The sequence below is a fragment of the Prosopis cineraria genome, unplaced genomic scaffold, assembly GCF_029017545.1.
Source record: "Prosopis cineraria cultivar Desert tree isolate PC_DT_omini unplaced genomic scaffold, ASM2901754v1 PC9, whole genome shotgun sequence".
NCBI lineage: Eukaryota > Viridiplantae > Streptophyta > Magnoliopsida > Fabales > Fabaceae > Prosopis > Prosopis cineraria.
The window spans coordinates 28471341-28484041 of NW_026555340.1; the positions used below are offsets into that span (position 1 = coordinate 28471341).

At 33.4% G+C, this 12701-nt stretch overlaps 1 protein-coding gene across 1 annotated transcript; it reads right to left on the reverse strand.

Moving 5' to 3' along the window:
* Positions 1 to 3002: 3002 nt before the first annotated feature.
* On the reverse strand, positions 3003 to 9278 carry LOC129320145 (ATPase 11, plasma membrane-type-like). The gene is made up of 21 exons (XM_054965364.1): positions 8993 to 9278; positions 8755 to 8874; positions 8549 to 8647; positions 8295 to 8432; positions 8001 to 8135; positions 7703 to 7882; positions 7401 to 7607; positions 7196 to 7315; positions 7007 to 7126; positions 6741 to 6863; positions 6541 to 6645; positions 6303 to 6447; positions 5696 to 5860; positions 5289 to 5527; positions 5046 to 5078; positions 4851 to 4932; positions 4602 to 4762; positions 4278 to 4463; positions 4020 to 4202; positions 3569 to 3744; positions 3003 to 3403 (listed from the first exon to the last, which is right to left on the reverse strand). The coding sequence occupies exons 1-21, from the start codon at positions 9044 to 9046 to the stop codon at positions 3307 to 3309; spliced, it is 2868 nt and encodes a 955-aa protein (XP_054821339.1). The 5' UTR covers positions 9047 to 9278; the 3' UTR covers positions 3003 to 3306.
* Between the last annotated feature and the right edge of the window lie 3423 nt (positions 9279 to 12701).

Below are 12701 nucleotides of genomic sequence, written 5' to 3' on the forward strand. Positions count from 1 at the left end.
GTCCAAGTCCCTCGATAAAATTTCGTTCTTTCATGCGCAGGACCCACATCCATTAAGTGAATAGTTTTTTAAAATAATAAAAACGTGAATTTTTTAAATCAGTGATAATTAACCTTTTAATTTTTTTAAATTTGTTTCAACTATCAATGTAGTCTTTTGAATTTGAATTTTTATCAATCAAATCTTTAAATTTTAGTAATCCTACATAATTAATTCTGATGGTTTGAGGAAAAACAACACCTTAGAGATTAATTGTATATAATTATAAAAATTTAAAGAATTTATTGAAAAAGATTAAACTTCAAATTTCAAATTGATAATTGAAATAAATTTTAAAAAAATTAAGGGTCAAAATTGTCTTTGAAATATACAAGAGTTACAAATAATCTTAAACTCAACTATGAGTTATTTATATATTTAAACCTCAACATTTTTTTTTCTAATTACCTCGCAGTTTTGTCTGTTTATTTTTTCTATTAGTGGGCTCACGATTGAATTTTTTAACACTTTTCTTCTCTCCTTCCTCTCCCTCCCTCCCTCCCTCCCTCTCCTTCTCTAATTTCTTTCCCCTTCCTTCCTTCACTTACTTCTGCCCAGCTTCATCGTCATGCATGTCCAAAATGTGTCGTCATCTCTGCTCGCACTCTCATTTCCACCATGATAAGGTTCTGCTTCAAGACTGAAGGTTGTCAATCTGTGTAAAATATGGCCGCCATGCCCACCACATGTTGCACGCGGATGGAAGTTTTTTGCACCCATAAGCTATTTACTATTTATGCAAGGAAATTGCATGTATGCGAATGGAAGAGAGAGAGGAAATGAAGCAGAGAGAAGGAATGGAGAAACCATGTAGCTCATCAAGGCTCATCAAAGATCCTGCATCAGGTCCAACGAGGATGAGGGAGGTGGCACACACTTCCTCTCTCCTCCACTCCTCATTGAACCAGCTCTCTCTCTCTCTTTCTCTCTCCCACGTTCATGTTCACATTCCCTATTCATAGTGCACACTTCCTGCTCGTTCACGCACACTCTATGCACGGGGTAAATAACGTAATGCCTCATAGGGTGGCAATGGAGATGCTAGCGGCGAGGTGCAGGAGGTTTGGGAAGGCAAACATGACATCAGAGGAGGTGAGGGAGGTGGTGGGGTAGAGGGGGATTTAGATGAGGCCACCAGGGGGAGAGAGGGAGAGAAAGGGGAAAGATACAAAGAGTGTGAGAAACACAGTGCATGCGTGTGTGTTCAACCCGATCAAGGGGGCTAATGGCAGTGCAAGCGAGCGTGCATGTGTTCAACTTGACCAATAAGGTATCCATGCTCATCGTGTCCAGCCCATCCATAGCATTCACCGAAGCTATCATGGCATTAGGAGGATGAGGACTAGAGAGAGGAGGGAGAGAGGGGAGAGAGAGATTGAATAAAGGAGAGAGAGGAAGGGGGAGAGAGAGAGATGAGAAGCCCGAGAGGGAGGGGACAATGGAATGGTTTGAGATGCAAAAAGAGGAGAGAGGGTTGAGAGAAAGAGAAATTTAAAAAATTATATGTGAGAATCGAGCTATTAGATAAGTTAACGTTAGGGTAATAAAATATCAATTTTTTAAAATTAAAAGATATAAATGATTTATAATTGAATTTAACATCATTTGACTCTTTATATATACTTTAAGAATATTTTTTACCCTTAACTCAATTTAAAAAACTTAAAAAATTTGAGTTGGAATGGTTTGAGTTAGGGGGGAGAGAGGAAAAAAAAAATTTTAAAAAAATAATGCGAGGCCCATAGGCAATATTTTATAATAAAAAATATTAAAAAATTTATATATGAGAATCACATAACGAATCTATTAGGTAAGTTAACGTTAGGGTAATGAAATAATAATTTTTGAAGTTAAAGGATATAAATGATTCATAATTAAATGTAAAATTATTTATGATCCTTTGTGTGAATTTCAAGAGCATTTTTTATCCATAATCCAATTTAAAAGGCTTAAAAAATTTGATTATCCTTTTAAATTAAATCGTACTCCCTCTGGGCCATACTATATAGCATTTGTGTGACTACTTTACATATTTAATAAAAGTTAGTTAAAACTTTAATATCATAAAAAAATTTTCAATTATATCTTATAAAAATACCTAAATAACATAATCAAAATTCTAAATACATTATTTTTTTGAAAAAAATATAATATTTAATTTTTATAATTTCATTGAATTTTACTTTTAGTTCATGTTTTTTTTTTCAATCCCTATAAAGAGTAAAACCATTGAAAAATAAAAATTATAAGAATTTGAAAAAAAAGATCGTCCAATCTTTTTGAAACTTTAAAAAATAACAACACTAAAAAAATTACAAAACCTAAAAACAAAACTAGATAAAAATTACCCAATATTTTATATTTTAGACTAAATAAAACTTTTAAAAGATGTTTTATATTATGGTATTGGGACAATATATTTTCAAAATGTAAAGGACTCGTTAAAAAATTATACTCCAATGCCAACGACTATCTTATTTTGTTAAACAATTGAAGAGTATTTGAAATATCTTTGAAAGGTTTGTGTCATGATGATCACTCCACATAAATTTAAACGCAGTATCATTTAAGGCCACTCAATCTGAATGGTTTGAACAAATTACGCATTCGAAGTCTACCAGATTTTTATTTAGAGGACAATGACTGATGCTAGGTCACCACACTAAAGCCGCAAAGAGCGTTCAAGATTAATGAACGATAATATTTTCAATAATTAATTAATAACAGGTGCTGATACACCAAACATCTTTTTCATAATGCTTTCTAGTTTTCACACTTTAGTTGTCCCACTTTGTTTGGTAAACCACTTTAATCCCTTCTCAATGTCATGCATTCCACATTATTAAAAGGATCGCACCTTGTCTGATTCTTTTCATTCTTTTAACCAAACAAGCTTTCAGTCATCTATTGGTGAGTCATACAATTTTCGCCGTTTAGCTTTTAGTGGCATGGAAAACAAAGAATAAAAACTGAATATTTAACCTTGAACCCATGGAAATTTCAAAGGCTAACATATATCCGCTTCTGGACATACTGAGATTTTGGAGAATGAAAGGCACATCTAACAACAGGGAAGAAAGAAAATAACCAGGGGCAGGTAGACAAACACAGGCACTCATTGAAGTGTGCAAAAGTCAAAACAGAAAGCACAGTAAAATAATATTAAGGGTAACTTACTGTGTAATACTCATCGTTACATTCTACTTCTCTCAGCGCTCTGAAGTGTGCCCCTTTACAGTATCAGTCTCCAACAAAGCAAGCATCTATCTAGACTGTGTACGCTTGCTGAATTGTGTCTATGTCAAGCCCCTTCAATCTCACAACTGATTCTACATGACCTTTTAGTGTATGCAATTCTCTCAACCTGCACACCATAATTGTGACTCATGAGAGCCATTTATATATCTTAGTTGTTTTGCACCATAGACATGATACATGCATTTAAAGACTATAACAACGCTTCACTTGATAAAACTATTACAGGTTTTTACTTAATCGCACAAGTTTTTGGGTTAAAGTGTCTGCCTACCTTGCGATTTCAGCTCTCCTTTTAGCTTCTTCAGCCATTTGATTGAGTTCATTGAAATGAGTGCGGTCAGAGAATTTGGTGTCAGGCACTTGTAATCCATGTAAGGTTCTCTGAGCATGTGCCCATTGAAGTTCTCGCTGTTCCTTACCAAAGTCCTTTTGCCTTGTGAATGCAATCTACATATTATTAATAAAATTAAAATCCATGAGCACAGAGCCACAAATAAAGTGGTATGTAGATAAAAGTAAGGAATTTGGAGATGCAGAGAGAAATCCCAAATTGACTATACACAATGCAATGAGAGATATAGAGAGAGAGGAAAGGACTGTAAAGAAGGGAAATAAACCTAGCCCCGTGGATAGCCTGGTCCCTATGTCGCACTCTCCGATTGTTTGATTGCACGACTGTGCAAAATCTAATTTAAGAGAATAAGTCAAGAAACTCTACTAACCCTTTGCTCAATGACAAGATCCCAAGCCCTCCCACTCAATGCATAACGAATGAAGAACTTGATGAAATCGAGTGGGATGTAAAATATGATGTTGTATAACCATATGACTCCAGCCCAACCCCAGCCTATTCCTTCAATTGCAGCAAAGCTCCAGTTTGCATATACTGCAATCAGAGTGGCAATCTGCGCGCAACAAATTCAGCGTCAAAGTCATGCAAATGAAAAAAGAATCAGCACAGGATTGAGGATTTGGTTTACCAGCTGAGCAACCACAAAAGCAGTCACTAACAGTATACCAGGACGCTCAACATATGACCAGCCTCGAGACCGGGTCACGAATATAAGGGCCTGGCTGATAGTGCTCACTTGAAGATATATTGCTGAGGCAAGTTTTCGGAAATCATCATGAGCAGTTTTTTCAAGAGTTGAGACCCCAAATACTCGCTGGAAGGTTAGCAGACAAGAAGTTAAATTAATGACACATGCTAACCAATCTAAAGCCTAGCATGTGAAGCAACAGGTATGGATGTTACAATGGACTAATAATATTGTAAGATTCAAAATCATCTATAGAAGACGTACCGGGAAGAAATCTGTTTTGTAAGCTGCCCAAAAGAATATGACTGTCATCATTGCCAAGTAACTTCCAAGTACGACGCCAGTGGTGAAAATCTCTGCAAGCTTCCAGCTATCAGGCAGAGGAGAGGGTTTTACTCTATCTTTTGAGATTGTCATGATAGTGCCTATATGTCATAGATGTCATAGTTATGAAGGCATGTTGTTGGAGCCAATCAGAAGGTGAAACAATGACAGAGAAATGAAATAACAAACCATCATTTAGGATGGCAATGATCAGCACCATAAATGGAGGAAAGTCAAACTTCCATATGAGGGCCAGCAACATGAAACCAAGCTGGAACCATACCAAAGAATAGGTCAAGAATATAACAGTCTCACCAAAATTGTACCGACAATATACTATTTCCATGTAGAATATAGATTGGAGTCACAAAACAAATCACATACCACAATACGGATTGTAATTGAGACTGCATAAATCTGCATGAAAGAAGAAACAAATTAGTTTAGTTGGCGCTGATATAATGAGCATTCTGCTAATAATTCCACGTATGGCCTGGACAAAGCAAAGATTTCCCAGAAACATTAAAAATATACAAAGAATGGTGGGGTATTAAAAGGGCATAAGTAATGATGATTGAGTAATAACAAAAGATTGAGTCAATGATCAACAACAGTTCAATTGCTCACTGTATAATTTTTCATTCTCTGGAAGATAGCCCGGCTTGTCAAAACAGCACTTATGATAACACTAAGGCCAGGTTCTGTTAAGACAATATCAGACGCACTTCGAGCAGCATCAGTTGCATCAGCAACAGCTATACCAATGTCTGCCTTTTTAAGAGCAGGTGCATCATTCACTCCATCACCAGTCATTCCACATATATGTTTCCTAGCTTGCAAGCGTTTCACGATCTCATACTTGTGCTCTGTACAAATATATGTACAGTTATAACCCAATTAACATGACCAGAGGAAGCACAAAGTACTCAACTATTACAGCTGACAGATAATTTTCCATGCAATCATATGAAACTTCAAAGCAAAATAATCAATAGCAAAATTGCTATATTCAACACCAAAGAATAGGAGCGCACCAGGGAAAACACCAGCAAATCCATCAGCTTTTTCTATCAATTCATCAATGGGTAATGCAGAAATGGATTCATCTTTATCCTGTCCAAGCAATGCAGATGAGGGATACATGTTGGTCCCCATTCCCAAGCGACGGCCTGTTTCCTTCCCAATAGCCAATTGATCCCCTAACAAGAAGATATATAAATAAAAATTGACAAGTCAGAACAATGAATTATGATGGTTCTGCTGGAAATCAGATGTACTCAAAGTCAACACTATAAGTCAATTGCACCAGTTACCATATTTCATTACATAAGTTCTCCCACCACATGATGTTTAATTGTTTATGGTAATCTGGTTGCTTTTAACTCAGTCAAATTCCATATAACTTGATCACTATAGTCTACAAGTTTACTTGACCCGTAAATTTGCTGAATGCAAGTACTAGAATAGCTAGCAAGAATAGGACTTGGATGTCACAACATTCAGATTACATTAGCGGCTAGCTTAGATGCAAAAGCTTGCTCCAAGGCTTCCAAGAAATTCATTAACTATAGAGAACAGAACGGTAACTTCAGCACAATTATACATGCAAATAAACGGTTTTAGCTTGTGTATATAATAGACCTGTTATCATTTTGACATTTACTCCAAGATTTAGAGCCCTCCGTATTGTTTCTGCACTGTCATGCCTTGGTGGGTCAAAGAGAGGCATAAGACCAATAAACTGCCATGGACCTCCAGCACTCTCCTTCCTTCCTTCTGGAACTTCCTGCACAAAAATAAAAACCACATGGCAATCACTTGTTGATTCTAACATTAAAGGAATACAAGTGGTCAAGCAAGCATGCAACAGATTATATACCTGGTATGCTACAGCAAGAGATCGTAGACCACGCTCTGCAAACTTATCTATTACTGCATGAACTCTACGATCAATATCTGACTTGTTGTGTGCAAGATTGAGAATCTAACAGTCACGTTACAGAAACACATATTGAATTCAGAATATGAGACCAAAAATGATGTAACATTAAGTAAGCAATGACATTAAGTGTAAATTACCTGCTCTGGCGCACCTTTGCTTACTCTATGCATTTTACCTTCACCATCAATGTAAGTTAATGCTGTCCTCTTATCAGTAGGATTGAAAGGAAGAAAATGCACTTCTCGTATTCCCACTCGTGCCTTTTGTACCAGAAAGTTCAAAAATATATATATTATCATAGACTTGAAAACAAAAAATAAATATGATCGTGCAAATTATATTACAGGGCTACTACCTCATATTAAGAATAACAGTAAATAATAACTTGATCCGTTTCACTAACCTCTTTTGGATCAGCCAGCATCCCAACTATGGCAGAGTCTATTGCATCTTGATTCTCAAGTCTCGAGGCTCGAGCTGCCATCAAAACAACAGTATCAGGATCCACTCCTTTTGCAAAGACCTAGCATGTGAAAATAGAGATAATTAGATCAAGCAAATGGCAAATGAGTAGCAACATTCAAAAACCAACCTCAATAAGATTTTTGTCAACAGTTAGCTTGTTTAATGTTAGGGTCCCAGTTTTATCACTGCAAAGCACATCCATGCCTGCCATCTCTTCAATGGCTGTCATTCTCTTAGTGATAGCTCCCTGCAAACATTACAAACCGTTAGTCCACTATTTACATGAATATCCACAAAACATATCCTAAGTGAGACTTGCCAAGGAACCTAACCTGCTGAGATAACCTGTGAGAACCAATAGCCATGGTCACTGAAAGAACTGTGGGCATGGCAATTGGAATTCCCCCAATGAGAAGTACAAGAAGGTTATCAATTCCAGGACGGTACTGTCGGTCTTGGATAGGATACATTACAATAATCTCAATAATCATCCCCACAGCAATTGAACATATGCAGAAGTTCCCAATTGCAGTCAAGACCTAAATGATAGCACAAGAAATAACAAATGAAATCTGAATCAAGGTAACAGCATTAGGATGACCATAAAAAGGATGCCTAATTGCTATAATGTTACCTTTTGGAAGTGACCCACTTGATTGGTGGTATCCACAAGGTGAGCAGCTTTTCCAAAGAAGGTATGCACACCAGTGGCAATGACCACAGCCTCAATCTCTCCTTGTTTGCAGGTAGAACCAGAATACACACCATCACCAGGACCCTTCGTCACTGGCAGGGACTCTCCTGTGAGTGCAGACTAACAAGCCCAAAGCAAAGGAGAGCCAGAAAGCAGGTTGTCATTGAACCATTTGGCCCATGGTAAGTAAAATAGATGTGAATATTATATACAAAACAAAACAATCAAAAAAACCCACCTGATCGATTTTCAGTGGATCCCCCTCAAGAAGACGAGCATCTGCTGGTATTATATCTCCAAGTTTAATACTGATGATATCACCTGGAACCAGAATCGAGGCATCTTGCTCATCCCACCTACCATCTCGAAGAACCTTAACAACGTAGAAATTGGAAATGAAACTATGAGGAAAATGATTTCATGGGGCAAAGAAAAGTAAAATAGAAAGGGAAAACTAGACTGCACGGATAATTAAGTTAAATTAGAGTTGGTAGCCATTAATATGAAAGGAATTAAATGCTAAATATGACACCTTTGCTTTTGGAGCAAGACGAGCCATGAGAGCGGCTGCAGCATTACCCGCATTGTTTTCCTCAATGAAACTAATTGTTGAATTGATGAGAAGCAGAGTGATGATACCCACAAAGTCTTGCCAATCAGGGGGCTTCCCCTGTATATAAAAGTTCAAGGAACAACTAAAATCCTCAATAACAAAAGCATCAGATGCTCGAAGAAGTTTTTCTGGAAAGATTAGCAACAAGAACTTTAAAAGCTGAACATACTCACCCCTCCATTGGCAAGCGCAATTGCCATTATAGCTGCAGCCTCCATAACCCATGACAGAGGATTCCACATAAAACCCAAGAACTTCAAAAATTTGCTCTCCTGAAAGACAATTTATGAAAAAACAGTATTTTTTAACTTTTACGTGGCTTTGATTGAAAAACAGCGCTGGGAGAAGGGAAAGATACAGGATAGGACGAGTTCTGAACCTTTTTCTCTTCAAGCTTGTTATGCCCGAAAATGGTGAGTCTCTCCTCAGCAGCCACAGAGGTGAGACCTTCTCTGCTACATCTTAGATTCTCAAAAACTTCCTCAATGGGTATGTTTTCCTGCATTCGGAAACGCACAGAACAGAACCCGAGACACCCATCAATGAATCAAACAGACCAGTGAAGAGAACAAACAAATTGCAATCCGTAAAAGCTCCAAGTGATTCAGATCTGTTACCAAATCCACAGCTTCCTTCAACACAGCATCCAATACTTGGGACTTGTCGTCCATCTCTTCTTCCCCCAGAACCACTCACTCTGCCTAGCCAACTTTCTCTGACTACGAAAGCGCTCAGAAGAAATAGCAAGCAGCGAGAGGTGGTAGAACTGTGGATAAAATATAAAAAGGACGGAGAATGAGAAATTTGAAGAGCTCAGAACAGAAACTACGGTGCTATGCAACCAACCCGAGGAGGGGCACTGTGTTCCGTGAATTGCAATCGTAATCAGTAACGGCAGTCCATATAAGAGTCCCACCTCCCAGCTCTGCTTCTCTCGTTTTCCCTTATTTAGGTATATTTTATATTGTATAATTATATTATGTAATATATTATTATTTGATTGCTGAATCCCTGTGAATCATCACAAGACTCCAGGTTGATTCCTAGACAAAGAAAATGTTCAACAACATCTGCTGGCTAATCTTTCTTGGGATAACATGATACCATGCCTAAGAACATTCACTGCAGGAATTGTGACTCTTGTAGATTTTTTTTTTTGGCCAAAATTTGTTGACCATTTTTGTTCTGTGGTATATTAGAAATCATATGCTATAAGACAGAATGATGTTTACTTTTTACAGTAATATTGAAATAAAAATATAAAGAAATTTTTTAACAGAAAAAAACTGTAAGTCATTGAGCATCCTCACTTAAAGAGATTTATTTTAATTAATTAATGAATATTGAATTATATAAATTCACAGAATAATTTTCAGCTAATATATATTTGTGTGAAGTGATTTTTTTATAACATAAAAATTAGACTCTGCTGATAATAGAGATTATTGCAATTAATTTTAATTTTGTTTAAATATTATCATTATCACTTGCTCTTGTTCTTTTGAACAGGATAATTGCAGCTCTTCTACAGATTCTACAAAGCATCCACGGACAGAACTAATAACATTATGTTTAAATTTTATAAAAAAAATTAGACAGAATTACAATTATGTCCCACATAAAAGAATTAATTACTATAAAGTTCATTAAAAACTGAACTAAACTATATTGATAACTGATTGTGTTGTTAATACAGCTTAATTTAATTATCAATGGACCTTACAGTAGTTAATTTTTTTATGTAAAACTTCAATATAATTGTCCCAAAAAATTATAACTCAGACCAGTGAAGGGAAAAATATGGGAAATTCAGACAATTTACAAGTCAAGGTAGGGAAGTTCTGTTTATCATAGCTATAACGTGTATATTTTTTTAATGAATTTTATATTAAAATGAAAAATAAACATATATTAGGAAGTATTCTTAGTTTTAAAAAGCCAACAAAACAAAGGAATGGTGCAAAGTTAAACAAATGCATGGATTAAAAAAAAAATCTTTCTAGTTAGCGTAAAGAAATTTTCTCGACTTGTTTTGTTTTTAATTTACCGGAATGTTTTTGTCGATTGAGAGAAAATAAAAGAAAATTTTTCGTTAAGAGCCTGCGACCATATCCACCTTCTTTGATGCCTCTTCCTGGAGCTGGGGAGCCGGGCGAGCTCATTCATGAGGCTCAATCTTTATTTAAAAGATGTAAGACTGGACCGGTAAGCCTCGTTTTACAAATATTAAAAAAAATAAATATTATAAATTAATTAAAATATTTTAAAATTAAAAAAATAAAAATTTTTATAATTTTATAAAAATTAAATAACACATATCTAGAAGTTTAGTAAGAAAATTCAAATCTTGATTAAAAAAATAATTCATTTTTTATAAATATACAAACATAATAATTATAAAAAAATAAAAAATACCAAAAATTTTATATTGGACACTGATATTTATTAAATTAATTTTAAAATAAAATAAAATTATTAATAATATAATGAATGTAAAATGAGGGCTTCACATGAACAAATACTCTTTAGCTTTAAATGCATGTTTCACAATAATAATAATAATAATAATAATAATAATAATAATAATATAAGGTTTGAAGAGCCACCTAGATATAAGCTCTTTTTTAAAGAATTTATTAAAATCAGATTCTTAAATTTAGTTATTATAAAAAAATTTAATTTTTAAAATTTAAATTCTTATTTAAACATAACTTTTAAGCGCAACTTTTATTTTTGACTTTACCTCCGCCTCTTCATATGGGCTTTGTCGTATCTTCTCAAAATTAAAAACGTGTATATTCATTATTCTATTCAACTAAAATAGATGTGACATTACATTTATATATCTACAGTGTAACATCACACACACCAAAGCTTGTTTTATTAAGTAAGGTGAAATGTTGGATGTCTACTACCGGCAAGTATCAAGTTCGAATCTTTATCTTACCCAAAGCATTTTAATTACTCTCTTTTGATAATAAATATAAAATATTTTTAATTAAATTTTATTTTTTAACAAAGTAATTATTTATTTTTAAACTAACATTATCTTTTAATGTTTATCCATATTTAATGACATATTTTGCTTTAAAATAAATATAAACTAATTTATTTATTATGGACACTTTTAAAAAAAACATAATAATTACATCTTAAAATATTAAAAATGTCTTAAATTTTTTAATATTCAATCTCTCAAAATATATTTTATATTTTTTAACAGAGGGAATAAGTTTTTTTAATTTTTAAAATTGTTATCAATAGAATTAATTTGATTTTTTTTACCATGATCTAATTAATTTGATTTTTTTAATTATAGAAATAGGTACTGAGAGCCCAAGATTACAAGTGGGGTCGAACTTGCAGCTTCTCACTTATTGAAAAAACTTATATATTGCTCCTTCCATTTTAAATTATAACATACTTTTAAATAAAATTTCACATATCAATAAATCTCATCAAATGTACTTAAAAACTTTATCTTTTCAAAATAAAAATATAAATTTTCAAAAAATATCCATTATTTCATATATTAAAAAGAGAAAAAATAAAAATTAATTATAGAGAAAAAATAATACTGAAATTGATGTATTTAATGAAAGTTTAATCTATCTATACTCTTATATTTTAAGATAAAAAAACTCATTTAAAAATATCATATAATTTAAAACGAAGTAAGTATTAGGCTATAAGACTATTAGCTCTAATTAATTTGATTTGAACCTAGGGAAAAACAACAAGTTCGTTCATCGAGACAAACAGTAATGCATTCCAAAAAATAGAATTAAATGAGTCTTTTTCCTATTTCTAAATATAGGCAAAAAAATCTCAACACGTAGGTGTGGTTTTAATGCGCCTGGTCCATCTGGGAAGCTTGTGATGTAAAAACCAAAATATATATATATATATATATCAATAATGGAAAATTTATTCTTGAATTATGATTACATAGATGTCCGAACTTTTAAATTTATTTTTGATATAATATTTTATTTTAATATTTAAAAATAGTGTAATATTATCTCTAACATTAATAAATTAGGGAGAATGACATTTAGGTCCCAAAACAGTGAATTAATACCAATTAAGTTCTCAACAAATTTTTTTACAAAAAAATTATAAATATCAATTAAACAGTTATAAATAAAAAATTATATTATAATCTAAAAGTTACATTTAATATTTAAATACATATATGTAATTTAAATTTCTAAATTGATAATAATTTGGATTGATTTTTTAATTTATTTTTTAAAAATTTTTATCAAGAACTTCATTGGTATTAATTCATTATTTTGAAACCTAACTATCATTTTTCCTAAACAT